This window comes from Cervus elaphus, chromosome 26 (genome assembly GCF_910594005.1).
Source record: "Cervus elaphus chromosome 26, mCerEla1.1, whole genome shotgun sequence".
Classification (NCBI taxonomy): Eukaryota; Metazoa; Chordata; class Mammalia; order Artiodactyla; family Cervidae; genus Cervus; species Cervus elaphus.
In genome coordinates, this window is record NC_057840.1 from 21,816,883 (window position 1) to 21,829,632 (window position 12,750).

At 49.1% G+C, this 12,750-nt stretch overlaps 1 protein-coding gene across 1 annotated transcript; it reads left to right on the plus strand.

The window, feature by feature from the left end:
* Nucleotides 1–5,372: 5,372 nt before the first annotated feature.
* Nucleotides 5,373–8,929, plus strand: SLC35D3 (solute carrier family 35 member D3). The gene is made up of 2 exons (XM_043888399.1): nucleotides 5,373–6,203; nucleotides 7,202–8,929. Exons 1-2 carry the CDS (start codon nucleotides 5,762–5,764, stop codon nucleotides 8,029–8,031), a joined length of 1,272 nt encoding a protein of 423 aa, XP_043744334.1. The 5' UTR covers nucleotides 5,373–5,761; the 3' UTR covers nucleotides 8,032–8,929.
* Nucleotides 8,930–12,750: the final 3,821 nt, after the last annotated feature.

Consider the following 12,750-nt stretch of genomic DNA (forward strand, 5'->3'; position numbering starts at 1 on the left):
TTACATATTTCCTGGTTTCTGCAGAAAAACAAGACACCTTACAAGATACAAAGATTAAAAAAAAGGAAACATAAAGTGGAGCAAAGCGTGGGCTTGAAAATATATGTTTTCTGAGAAGACGTTTTAGAAAGTTGCTACTGGAAGCATAAATGGAAAGTCTGGTCAAGTACAGGATGCTGTGGCCAGGGCCTGAGGGCAAGGACCTCGTTCTGGCTTGGCCCTGGCACTGTGCCCGGCACCCAGAAAGTGTTCAGTGAATATCTGTCAAATGAATGAATGGTCTCATGGAAAGTATTCACTGTTTTTGGTTCTTAGACCCATCAGGACTAACTGTTTTTGAGAGGCCCCCACAGAGAGGACACTGCTTCACACGACTGTCTTGTAAGGTGCAAGTTGCTCAAGCACATGCTTAGAGCTGGCACGATGATGAGGTCAGTTCACAAGTTGCTTTTCTGTTGCTTCCCTCCGTAAGAAAGACGAACTGTTGCACCAAGTGTATGCAGCTCAATAAAAGCAGGTTCACAATTGGTATTCTCTGTATGGGCAGAATTTATAATAGACCTTCTAAAATACCTAACCCAGATCATGTTTACAATGAAAGGAAATGACTGACTTTCCTTTTAGAATGCAAGAGATTTTATTAAAATAATTTACCATGTATCATTTGAAACAGACACTGGTCATTTAAAAACTAATATCCCTCTCGGGTTTTTTCCCCCCGTCTGTTTTGGGAATGTTAGAGCTGTTTAGAACACTACTTCATAACACTTACCTTAGGTGCTTGGGGTCTGTTAATCTGAAGGAGGGTGGAGGAACATTTATTCAGTGAGTGCCTTGAGCTAGGATTGTCAAGCTAGAGGGAAAGGAGCTGGATTCTATCCTGAAAGAGAATGCACAAGATTTTTGAATTCTTAGTAATTCACAAGCCAAGCCGCCTCCTGACTGTGAGGACAGCCAGCCTGTCTCTCTATGTTGGGAAAATCAGAATTTGTCTCCTGGCGGCTGAGTTCTCGAGTTTCATCCCCGTCTGCCTCTCCCAGTTCCTCCTGTACCTGCAGCCCTGAGGAGTGACTGCAGGAAAGGGGTGCTCGGGTCACTGGGCATCGTCTGTGACCTGGGCATCACACGAGATGCTTTCTGTATCTTATTCCCTTTAATTTTTATGACATCCCTGCAAGGAAGCCCTCCCATTTTCCAGACACGGAAACGAAGGCGCTTAGGAGCCATAATTGCCAGGAAGTATGGAGCTGGAATTTGAAATCAGCTGTGACTGGATCTGGTCCTGCCACATGGCCTTTGTCTTAGGAATAACAGAAATTAGCCCACTGAGAAATAGAAAGTTGTGGGACTCTCTGGTAACTAGATCCTCATCATTGCTAAGAGAATTGCTTCCAAGTCTAAACTGACAAGATTGTGTTTCCAAGTCTAAAGAGCTAAGAAACACCGTCGTGGTCCTGGGGTGACCCTCCTAAAGCATCTCTCATCTGGGAAGACCCAGGTCAGCTTGTCCCTTCTGCTTTTGGCAGTGAGCACTCTCTCTGTATCTTAGCTATAATTTGGCTCTTCCAGAAATGAACTCATTAATTTCTTATTTAATAGGCCTCTTTTTTGAAAGAGATAATCTACTTATATGTTCTTGACTTCCATACTGACTACTCCTGAATCTCCTGCCTTCCCACCTCGGTCTCCCAATTTAACCAAATTCATCTTGTTCACTACATGGGCTCCTCCTGCACGTGCGTTTTTCATTTGTTGTCAGTTCAGTCCACCCAGGAGCTCACGCTAAACTCCTAATGCCATCCTTGCTCCTTTCCTTAGTCCCACCTCTCCACTCCAAGACACATCAAATAAGTCACTAAGTCCTATCCCTTTTACCCGCTAAATACTTCTCCGCTCTGTCTCTTCTCCTCAATCCAAACACCACTGCCCTAGTTCAAGCCCTCATTAGCTTTTTCTCTGGGCAATTGCTGCAGTTTCCAAATGATGTGTCTGTTTCGAGTTCTGGGCCCTCAGAGTCATCCTTCTCAACGCAGCTGCCGAAGGCTGATCTACAATGCAATGTGATTACATCAATTTCAGTGTAGAACCTTTCTCTGCTTATAGGGTTGCCTACAGGACAAAGTTTAAGCTCACTAACCAGGCAGCCAGGGCCCTCTGGGGCTAGCCCTCGCCTCTATCTGCAGCGTTGCTTCCCTCAACACTGTCACAGATTTGTGCCCCAGGAACACCAGCATGCTCACAAACTCCCTGTGTAAATAATGCCTCCAAAGTCACCCAGGTGATTGTTAGCTTGCTTCGGATATTGACCGTGTAGAACCCTCCACTGGCTGAGTGTCCCTGAAACATGGCATCTGGCTTTCCCTGAGACACTGATATAAGAGAAAGAAAATTCAACGTGGAAGCCTCAGTCTTTTTACTCATCTCCGGAGTGACGCCATCATTTCTGCTGCATCCCTCAGACCACCTATGGTAGAACGTGGGAGGGGGCTCCCAGGGTGTAAAGATGAGGAAGCCAGCAATCTTTAGGGACTCTCTTAGAGGCTGGTTGCCACAATGTGCTTTTATAGACAGGTGTGTATGATAGCGTAAGTTTATTTTTTTTGAAGGAGGGCTTATGTATGCATCCATATATGCACAAGAAAACCTGAAATGTTCATGTCAAACTCTTAATAGTAGTCAGCTCTCTCCAGTGGGCCTGGGGGTGGGAAATATTGAAGACAGCACGTTTGCTTATTTATAAATTTTGTTTTCCTCTTACATAGTACAATGAGCATGCCTTATTTTTGCAATTAAAATAATGAAATAAGACCTTATTTCCTTCTCCAGGAAGCCTTCTCTGATGCACTTCTCAGGCTGATGTTGCTGCCCTCCTTGGCACTCCCCTGGTTCTGGCACAAGCCCCCACTGTTGTATGTCATTGTGTTACCTTATCTCCTGCGAATCCCTTAAGGACTAAGATGGGCGTTTATCTTTGAATCCTCTGTGGCTAAGAGATGGCCTGGTACAAAACACTAGCTGGATATATTCACTGAATAAATGAACTAAAGGATTTATTTAACACTGTAAAAATTTATTGTGTGGCTCCAAAGAAAATGGAGGTTGAGCCTAGACCTTGGATACCAGTAAGTCAAATAAGTTTTTTGACCTTCAGATTGACATTCATGTTCAATTAACCTTGCTAAGAATGGTATTCTTATTCCCACCCACCGCCCATTTTTTCTTCAGGAGATTTCCCATTTTTTCTTTTAGGAGCTTATCTAGTAACTGGTGAGGGAGATGGTATTAACTTTTTTAAAAATGAAAGCCCTAATGGAAAAGAATTATCTGCAGTAAAGTGGAGAAAATGTACTGTTCTATGCCAAAGCAGGTTTCAAATTAAGCTAAATATTCTTGCCTAAATGAGAAGAGTAAGATAGCTGAATCAGCCTCAAATCTTTTACTTAATGTTAGCATCACAAATGGAAGCAATTATAATTACTGGCAGAAATGAATCATTCCAAAACTAGGTCTGTGCAGACAATTCTTTATACTCACTTAATATGGCTTAAAACCACCATTCTTTGATTGGAACAGCCCCTAGAAGTAGAACTGTGGTATTTGCTGATGCTGTCTTTAAAAAATCAATTTTCAAAGTTTTTATGTGTACTTTGAATATAGGCTTATACCACACACATAAATGTCAACTGTTGCTTCAAACCTCATTTTCTAAAGAAATAACATCAACAGTTGAAGAACAGAGTCCCTGAAATAGCCAATGGTGTGTAACCACAGATTGTAGGTACACACACACAAAAAAAACCCCAAACCCACGAATTCCCCAGGGAACCGGAAGCACTGCCTGTAAGTATAATACTATCCAGTGTTGTTCCTGGAAAATTGACACAGGGGCCATTCTGAAGACATTTTCTTGAATACTCACCTGTGGGGGGTGGGCAGGGAGGTGGCCCTGCTAGGCCCTGGGCATCCCAGCGAGAGACAGGTCTCCCACCCACGTGAGCTCCCAGCACACACACAGCGGGCAAGGATGGAAGATCGCTATGATGGTACCTATCCCCGACGTAAACAGTTCTTTTCCTTCTGGCACCAATAATAATCGCGACTTCAACATCTGGACTGGAAATGATGCGGTGGAAGTGTGGAGGACAAAAAAGAATTGCTGGGGGAATGTGTCGTGTGTCATTGTCGTGGTTAGAAGACTGGGATCCTGGTGGGTAACAGAAGTGAAGAAAAGGAGAGGGCGGGCGCCGCGATCTCGAGCGCTCTTCCTCGCTCGCAAGCCCTGGTCAAGCCTGCCATGTTTAAGTAGCGCGAAAACCAAACTGTGCTCACTCTTAGCGGTGACCTCGGCTGGGCGAACCCCTCTGATGCTGAGTTTACAGGTCCGGACGTTCCTTTACAGAAAACGAAATTCAGATCAATGGAACACACAAGTGTTGCACCTGCAGAAATTAAGAATTTCATTATTTTTACTCTGAGCCAAATAAGAAGTAAACAGCCCCGTGGGAGGCGGACATCTTCTGGGCCGGGGAGCCAGGAGGTAGGGGTTGTCCTGCTTCCCAAAGAGGCCGGCTGTCGGTTGCGCGGATCCAGAGAAAGCTGTATCAAGTCTCATCCCGGGATCCCGCCCTCGGGACTGTGCCCTCCCCTGCCTCCATGCCCGCATCCCCCCCAGAGCCTCCAGTCGCTCCCGGCTCACCCCTGGGAACCGGCGATCCTCCGTAACCATTAGACACTACTGGGACTCAGATTCTGCTTTTTGGCTTATTTCACATCGTTGCCTCGCTTGCAATAGATGTCCATGCCCCCCGCCCCCAGGCTTTGCAGCCCCGCAAGGCCACGGCGCCCCCCGGAACATCCCTGCCCTCCTAGCCGCGAGCGTAACCCCGGGTCCCTCCGTGGAAGGCGCGTCGCCTGAGACTGGAAGGGAACGGCTCGCGCCCTAAGTGAAGCACGCCCCGGTGGCGTCCTTGGGGGGCTCTGGGTTCCTTCAACGTTGGGGCGTTGGCACCCGAGCATCCGGGAGCCCGGCAACCCGCGGGCACCGAAGTTTCTCTTCCCTGGCAGGCAGCTGAACAGGGTCCCGCGGCTGCGCCGGGAGAAACCGTGGGTGGAAAAGCCGGTGCATCTCGCGGGGAAGGGGGCTGCGAGCGCTGTCACTTGTTGCGGCTAATAAACGCGGCGCGGCCCCGGAACGCTGTTGTTTCTAACATCTTTAACTGTGCCCGCGATCCTCCAGCCCGGATCCGGGAAGGGGGGACGAGCGCGAGCGGCTGGCAATGCAGAAGCGGGGCCCGCGCCCCGATAGCCGGCCGGGGCGGGTGCTGGGGCGCCCGAGGGGAGCAAGTCCGGTCCCCCTCGCGGCAGCTGCCGGGGTTTCCAGCCGCAGAGCGTCCTCCCTGCCGGTGAAACCGCGCGGGACACAACCCATCGCCGCTCGTCACCTACTTACAAGTCTCTGTCGCTAGGATTCCCGCCACTCCTCTCAGACCAGCCCCCCCACCTCTGCCACTTTTCGGAGTCCCCCGCCCCCGTCCCTGCCTCCCCGGAGCTGCGGGGCAGTCGGACGCGGAACCGCCGAGCCGCGAGGACGCCTGCCTGGAGCTGCCTTCTCTCCGCAGCCGAGCCGGCGCCCCCTGCCCTTGGCCGCGGTGTTGGGCGGGCGCCCCTGCCGCCCTCGCTCCGCTCATCCCGGCCTTCTTCCGCGCTCTCCTCCCGCCGGACCCGGAGCTTAGCCACCGCCGGGTGCGGCGGGGCAGGCGCGATGCGGCAGCTGTGCCGCCGGGGCCGCGTGCTGGGCATCGCGGTGGCCATCGCGCACGGGGTCTTCTCCGGCTCCCTCAACATCCTGCTTAAGTTCCTCATCAGCCGCTACCAGTTCTCCTTCTTGACCCTGGTGCAGTGCCTGACCAGCTCCACCGCGGCGCTGAGCCTGGAGCTGCTGCGGCGCCTGGGGTTCATCGCGGTGCCCCCCTTCGGCCTGAACCTGGCTCGCTCCTTCGCGGGGGTCGCCGTGCTGTCGACGCTGCAGTCCAGCCTCACGCTGTGGTCCCTGCGCGGCCTCAGCCTACCCATGTACGTGGTCTTCAAGCGCTGCCTGCCCCTGGTCACCATGCTCATCGGCGTCCTGGTGCTCAAAAACGGAGCGCCCTCGCCGGGAGTGCTCGCGGCCGTGCTCATCACCACCTGCGGCGCGGCTCTGGCAGGTGAGCTGGACCCGCGCGGACCCCCGGCCCACCCCGCCCCACCAGCCAGAGACCTCGGGGATCACTCAGCGCAAAGCTCTCCCTTCCAGATAGGTAGACTGAGGCAGAGAGCTTGGAACGCGGTGGCTCCGCTAGCAGATGAGACCCCTGAGACCCAGCCGAGTCTTCCTCTGCGCTCCGGCCTCCTCCTTTAGAGCCCCCACTCTCACTTCTACTCCGGGTTTCCGACCCCCCGCGCTTGTCTCGCTCCGTCACGCCCTTCCCTCCTCGCCCTCCCCCTTCCGTCTTCCCCCTTTATTTCTTCCTTCCTCCGGGAGGGGGTGGGCGAGCCGCCCTGGAGCTAGAGCCCCCAGGCCGAGACGGAAGGAGGGGGCCGAGAACTTCCCTGGGTCACGCGGGGCCGGAGTGGGGAGGGACGATGCGAGCCAAGCTTAAACCCCGAGGCTAGCTTGGGGTCTCCGGCGCCGCGCGGGGGGCTGCGGACGCTAGGCAGAGGTGGGCGGATTGAGACTCGGGCAGGTTGGGCGCGGAGGACTGGGCGAGATGGGCGCCAGCGGAGCGGGAAACCTTCTTTCGAGGGCCGCCCCATGCCCAGCCTGCCCGGGGAGAAGCCACGAGTCGGGGCCCCTCTCTCTCTTCTGTGCCCCACGGAGGCGGCAGCCGTACCACGTACCACGCGGGAGGCGACACCCGCGCCAGCTCGGGGAAGCCACAGCGCCTACCCCGAGGGCATCGGTGCTGTCCTGAGCCTCTGTCTTGGAGAGAGGCAGACGGGACGCCCCCGAGGATAAGGAAGGGAGGGCGCGCCTCTCCTGCCTCGAACTGGGCAATTGACTGTACTTGGCTTTTCCTTTCGATAGGTGTGGGTAGAGCTAGGGCGCACACCCTACTTTCCAACCTACGCCGTTGCCCCCAGTGGATACCAACTCCCGCCAACCCAGTGTCTTCTCTGTTTCCTTCCTGCCCGCGTTCCTCCGACCTCTCTCGATGCGCTCCAGGAGCCGGTGACCTGACCGGCGACCCCATCGGGTACGTCACCGGCGTGCTGGCGGTGCTGGTGCACGCCGCCTATTTGGTGCTCATCCAGAAGGCGAGCGCAGACACGGAGCACGGGCCGCTCACCGCGCAGTACGTCATCGCCGTGTCCGCCACCCCGCTGCTGGTCGTCTTATCCTTCGCCAGCACCGACTCGATCCACGCCTGGACCTTCCCCGGCTGGAAGGACCCGGCCATGGTGACCATCTTCGTGGCGTGCATCCTGATCGGCTGTGCCATGAACTTCACCACGCTGCACTGCACCTACATCAACTCGGCGGTGACCACCAGCTTCGTGGGGGTGGTGAAGAGCATCGCTACCATCACGGTGGGTATGGTGGCCTTCAGCGATGTGGAGCCCACCTCTCTATTCATTGCCGGCGTCGTGGTGAACACCCTGGGCTCCATCATTTACTGTGTGGCCAAATTTTTGGAAACTAGAAAGCAGAGCAACTATGAGGACCTGGAGACTCAGCCAGGGGGAGAAGAGGCGCAGCCGAGTGGAGATCAGCTGCCCTTCGTCATGGAGGAGCTGCCCCCAGAGGGTGGAAGTGGCGGGTCAGGAGGTGGGAAGGCAGCAGGTGGCTCCACTCAGAGGGGTGGGCAAGAGGCTAGGGGCAGCCCCAGAGAGGTCTCGCTGTTGGCTAGGAGCTCGCAGATCTCAGACAGCCCTGAAGAAGTGGGCAGGAGTTCATTAAAGGATGCTTACCTCGAAGTGTGGAGGTTAGTTAGGGGAGCCAAGTATATAAAGAAGGATTATTTGATAGAAAATGAGGAGTTACCCAGTCCTTGAAAAGGAAATGCACGTGTGTATATATGTACATACACTTATTTTATATGTGAAAGATGACATATTTTAATGAGGAGCCTCCCAGTTTCATGCTTGGAGGAGTGGGGAAGGAGAGCAAAGAAAGAAGCTGAAACGCCTGACTGCAACAAAATTAGTACCCGTGTCAATTATTTAGCCTGAGAATACCAGAGGCATCACAGAGGCAAAAGAATGGGAAGGTGACCAACAAACTAAGGCAGGGTTTCAGCTGCAGACTCCTGGCACATTTTTGGTCATTATGACCATAACCAAATATCTGCATATATGGAGAGTCCTTCAACCACCCCCTCCAAAGATGGAGCATAGAGATGATGGCAGCACTTAATTAAGTTCAAAGATTACATGCAGGGGCACCTTTTTGAGGATAGTTTGAACTATAGTTTTTATGGCCACTTTGGAAGAATATATTATTGAAATGACGTACTTAAATACACTGAATTGATGTTTACTGTTTGAAGTCACCTGAAATATGTTTACTCTAGTTTTCTTCACTTTGAAAAGATATATAAGTGCTCTACTGTTCTATTGGTAGAAAATGTTAAAACTATTTTGAAACTGAATTCTTAGCTTTAATCATGAAGTTTAAAGTTGGCTTTTAGTAATTAAAAATATTTGAAAGGTTGTTTTAGTTCATTGCTTTGTAATATTTGTTATTGACTGCCATAACCTTTTTCAAAAACAGTTTTACTGTGTCCAGTTTTCTTTCAAGCAAGTGCAATGGCTGATGTATAATTCAGTGTTAACTGAAACCCAAACAGAAATGAGACCGTTCAGTTAAGCTAGGCCTTTCAAGTCGCACTGCACATCCTAAACCGTGTTACAAAAAGAGCAACTGCTATATTCACTTTATGATATTTTTCTATCTTAAATTTGTCAAAATAAAGTATGAGTCTCTGCTAAAAGGTATATTGTCAGAAATTTGCCTTGGACTCGTCTGTGTTCTGTTGTCACTCTGTGGCTTGTGTTTGCCCCCTATGAGTGGTGTTTAGTATCTGGGGCGCAGGGCCCACCCCCCACCAGGAACTTCCTAAATTAGCATGGCAGTTTGGTGTCAAACAACAACATCAAAAACACTCCCATTTCCCAGTCAAGGAAAAGTAAAGTGAAAATAAAGTCCTGCCTCATGCTGTCTTGTGAGAGCCAGCCACAACTGACTTCAGTTAAATGGAGTTTGAAACGTCATCAAAGCGGGAAGCCAGGGGGAGTCTTTCTGTCAGCCCCCTCCCGGAGAGGTACTTGGAGGGTGAAGACAATCATTATTTGCCAGCATGCTTCTGAGACTTTATTTTTCTTTATTTTCCAAAGATCAAAACCAAGCAAAAAGCAGAGGCATCAGTCTGTCTCTACAAGCTTGTAAGTGTCATTGTGATGGTTTATGATTGGTTCTGGCTTGCTTGTTTTCATCAGCAATTGATGTTTCCATAGGTACCTCTAGAAGCCATTTAAGTGGTAGGAGCTGTCATATGGCTGCAGTTAGAAATGGCTGACTAGAGTTATAATGACTTCTTTCAAAATAAGCATTAAAGGTAATGCCAGCATGCCAGAAGGCAGCATCCTGTAGCTATTCTATGAAGCTGAGAATTCATGAAAAGCAGCAAAGCTGAACAAAATATATATATATATTTTAAGTCCACTATCAGACAAATCAGTACAATGATTGTTTTTCACTGAAAAAATTCCCTTCTGGTTAAAACTGTGGGTTTGCATTTTTGACAAAAAAATTAACTCTTTTCTGTCAATAGACTTGTAGAAACATTTGTAGAGACACTCCAACCAGTCCAATGGAAGCATTTCCTCTACTTGGATGGATGAACTCCATTCATTCAGGGATGGTCCTGGGACCTGTCAGAGGCAGGAAGGTGCAAAGGTACTTTTGGTAAGACTTGAGTTTCCTATTTTTCTCTTCTGGGCTTGCCTGGTGGTTTAGCAGGAAAGAATCTGCCTGCCAGTGCAGGTGATGCGAGTTGGATCCCTGGGTTGGGAAGATCCCCTGGAGAAGGAAATGACAACACACTCCAGCATTCTTGCCTGGGAAATCCCATGACTAGAGGAGTCTGGTGGGCTACAGTCCATGGGGTCATAAAGAGTCAGATGCAACTGAGCGACTAACCAACATTTTTCCTTTCACTGGCCTTGAACCTAGGAGGGTAGGGTAGGGGTGGGGCAGACATACTGTTGTCATCTTACCACCAGGAAAAGATACAACAGGGAAAAGTCAATCCAGAGAGGTGGACCAGGGTGGTAGAGAGAGAGAGAGAAACTGAGTCCTGAGTCCTGGTTTCACAGGGTCCTGGCATTCAGACGACTTTCCTGTAAGTTAGCACTAGACCTCAGATTATCAGATATAAAACAAGGTCTTTTTTTAGAATTGTTTTTATTTGCTTTAGTCATTAAGTTGAGATTTCTGCCACTTTCAACAACAAAGAATCCCAAGTGACACAAATATAAATGACTGGTTCTTAGCAACAACGTGGGGTAAAAGGACTAAAAAGAGGTTTTTTGGTTTTTTTTGCTTGTTTTGTTTGTTTTTCATTTTTCACCACACAAGCTTTTACCCCTACCCCTGACTAGGGATTAGATATGCCACTCTGGTCTCTTAAAAATTACCATCTATTCTGTATCACCCATGGTCTTAAACAACCCATGGTTTTACCTATCATCCTTGTCTTCAGTTTACAATTCAGATGAATCCTACATTCATGCTTCTCAAATGCACTGGATGTTGGAGCGATGTTTTGTATTGCACACTATTATAAATAACAATATCTGAGGTTTATTGTTATAGTCCTTGCTAGGTGCTAGGTGCTAGGTGCAGTTCTCAGTGTTTTACATGGACTAATTCATGTAATTCTTACAATATTTCTACGGGTTGGCATCAGTATTATCCCAATAATACAAAGAGTAAACTGCAGTGTGGAGGGCTAAGTAACTTCCCCTGACCTCTTAGCTGGTAACCTGTAGATGTGGGAGCGGACTTGAACCCGGGCAGTCTGACTCCTGTGCCCAGCTGACTCGCCATTATGCTATCCTGCCTCTTGGTGAGATGCATTCAACCTGACATCCTAAAGCTGGAGAACGTGGGAGTGCTGGTGGGTAGTTCCAGTGGGTAGTTCATTGCAACTCAGTGAGGACCATAGAGTCTGCTGTCCTCAGAACGAGAAAGGCTACAACCTATATGTGTGTGTATGAAGAGTGTCCTGTTTGTGAGCACCAAGGGACCCAGGGAGCAGTTGAGGTACCATGAAAACAGAACCAAGAAAGGGCTTGCTATTGCTATTATAGCCAAGTCCCCAAGATCTCCAGACTTTCCAGACCATCACTCATTTAGTATGCAAACAAGTCAACTTAATCCTTCACCTTAAACAACCCTGAGAAGTACAGACCTTCAGACTAGTGTTTCTGAGGATTCACTGAGCATGCCCAGTGTTGCTGACTACTTCCTGTTCCCAGCTGCTGTGTTGATCCTTTTAAAAACAGACTTTATTGAAATATAATTTACATACCATAAAACTTGCTCGTTTTTAGTGCACGATAGTCATTAGCATGTTTATAGAATGGTACAACTGTTACCACTAATTCCAAAACATTTTTATTGTCCCGAAAAGAAATCCTGTACCCATTAGAAGTCACTATCCATTTCCCCTGAATCTCCCCAGCCCCTGGCATCGCTAACCAACTTTCAGCCTCTGTGGGTTTGCTTCTTCTGGTTAAATGCTTTCTGCTGTCCTGAAATTGCTCTTTCAAGCTGTTCTTCCTAACCTGCTCCTGTGCTCCATGGTTTTTTTTTTTTAACACCAGGTACTGCTATTAATAATAAAAAGTTGATATTGGGATGCAGTTGATAAGATTTACTGAATGCTTACAACTATCTATCCTAAGGACATTTCGGTGCAGGAAAAGAAAACTTAAAAGTCAGTATCGGGTCTCTGTTCTTGGGGTCTCTGAGTGGTCCTCTGTCACCTGGGCCCTGCCGGCTGCTCTGTGGGGCCCACTCCTGCTCAGAACAGTGCCTTCCCCACAGTCACACTTACCTGAGGCTTAAGCCCCCAAGATGCTTATTTTCCTATTATTTTTCTGAAGAAGTACCTGGAAGAGCTCTAACACTAAAACAAAAGAGAAATCATTTGATAATATAATTCTTCTCTTCCAAGAATGTGGAAAAACCATAGTTATCAAAAAAATATCATCCATGGGGCTTCCCTGGTAGTCCAGTGGTTAAGACTCTATTTCCCCTGCAGGGGGCAGGGGTTCTATCCTTGATAGCAGGGAAGATCCTGCATGCCATGCAGTGTGACCAAAAAAATAAACAGGCTTAATTTTTTTTTTTTTACACAAAACGCACACACAGGCACTTATAGGAGGTATAGATAAATAGAGAAAGTTATTCTGGAAAAGTTTGTAACTAGTGCAAAGTTGGCTGTCTGCCCACCTGTTGGCTCCCAGCCCCTCCCACACTCTTTCTTCCTTCCTTCTAAACTTGTTTGAGTACAAGCAGCAATGTGCTCAGGGAAGGTGGGTCAACCCCCTGTTGGATTAATCATCATTTTTCTAAAGCCTTCATGGAGGACCCATAGCTCTTTGCCAATGATTGGTTTAGCAGAGGGCCTGTGATGCAGCTAGAGAAGGAGATGAATAAGTATGCTAGGAAAGGGGTTCTGGGCAAGTTCTCTATGATAAGAAGAT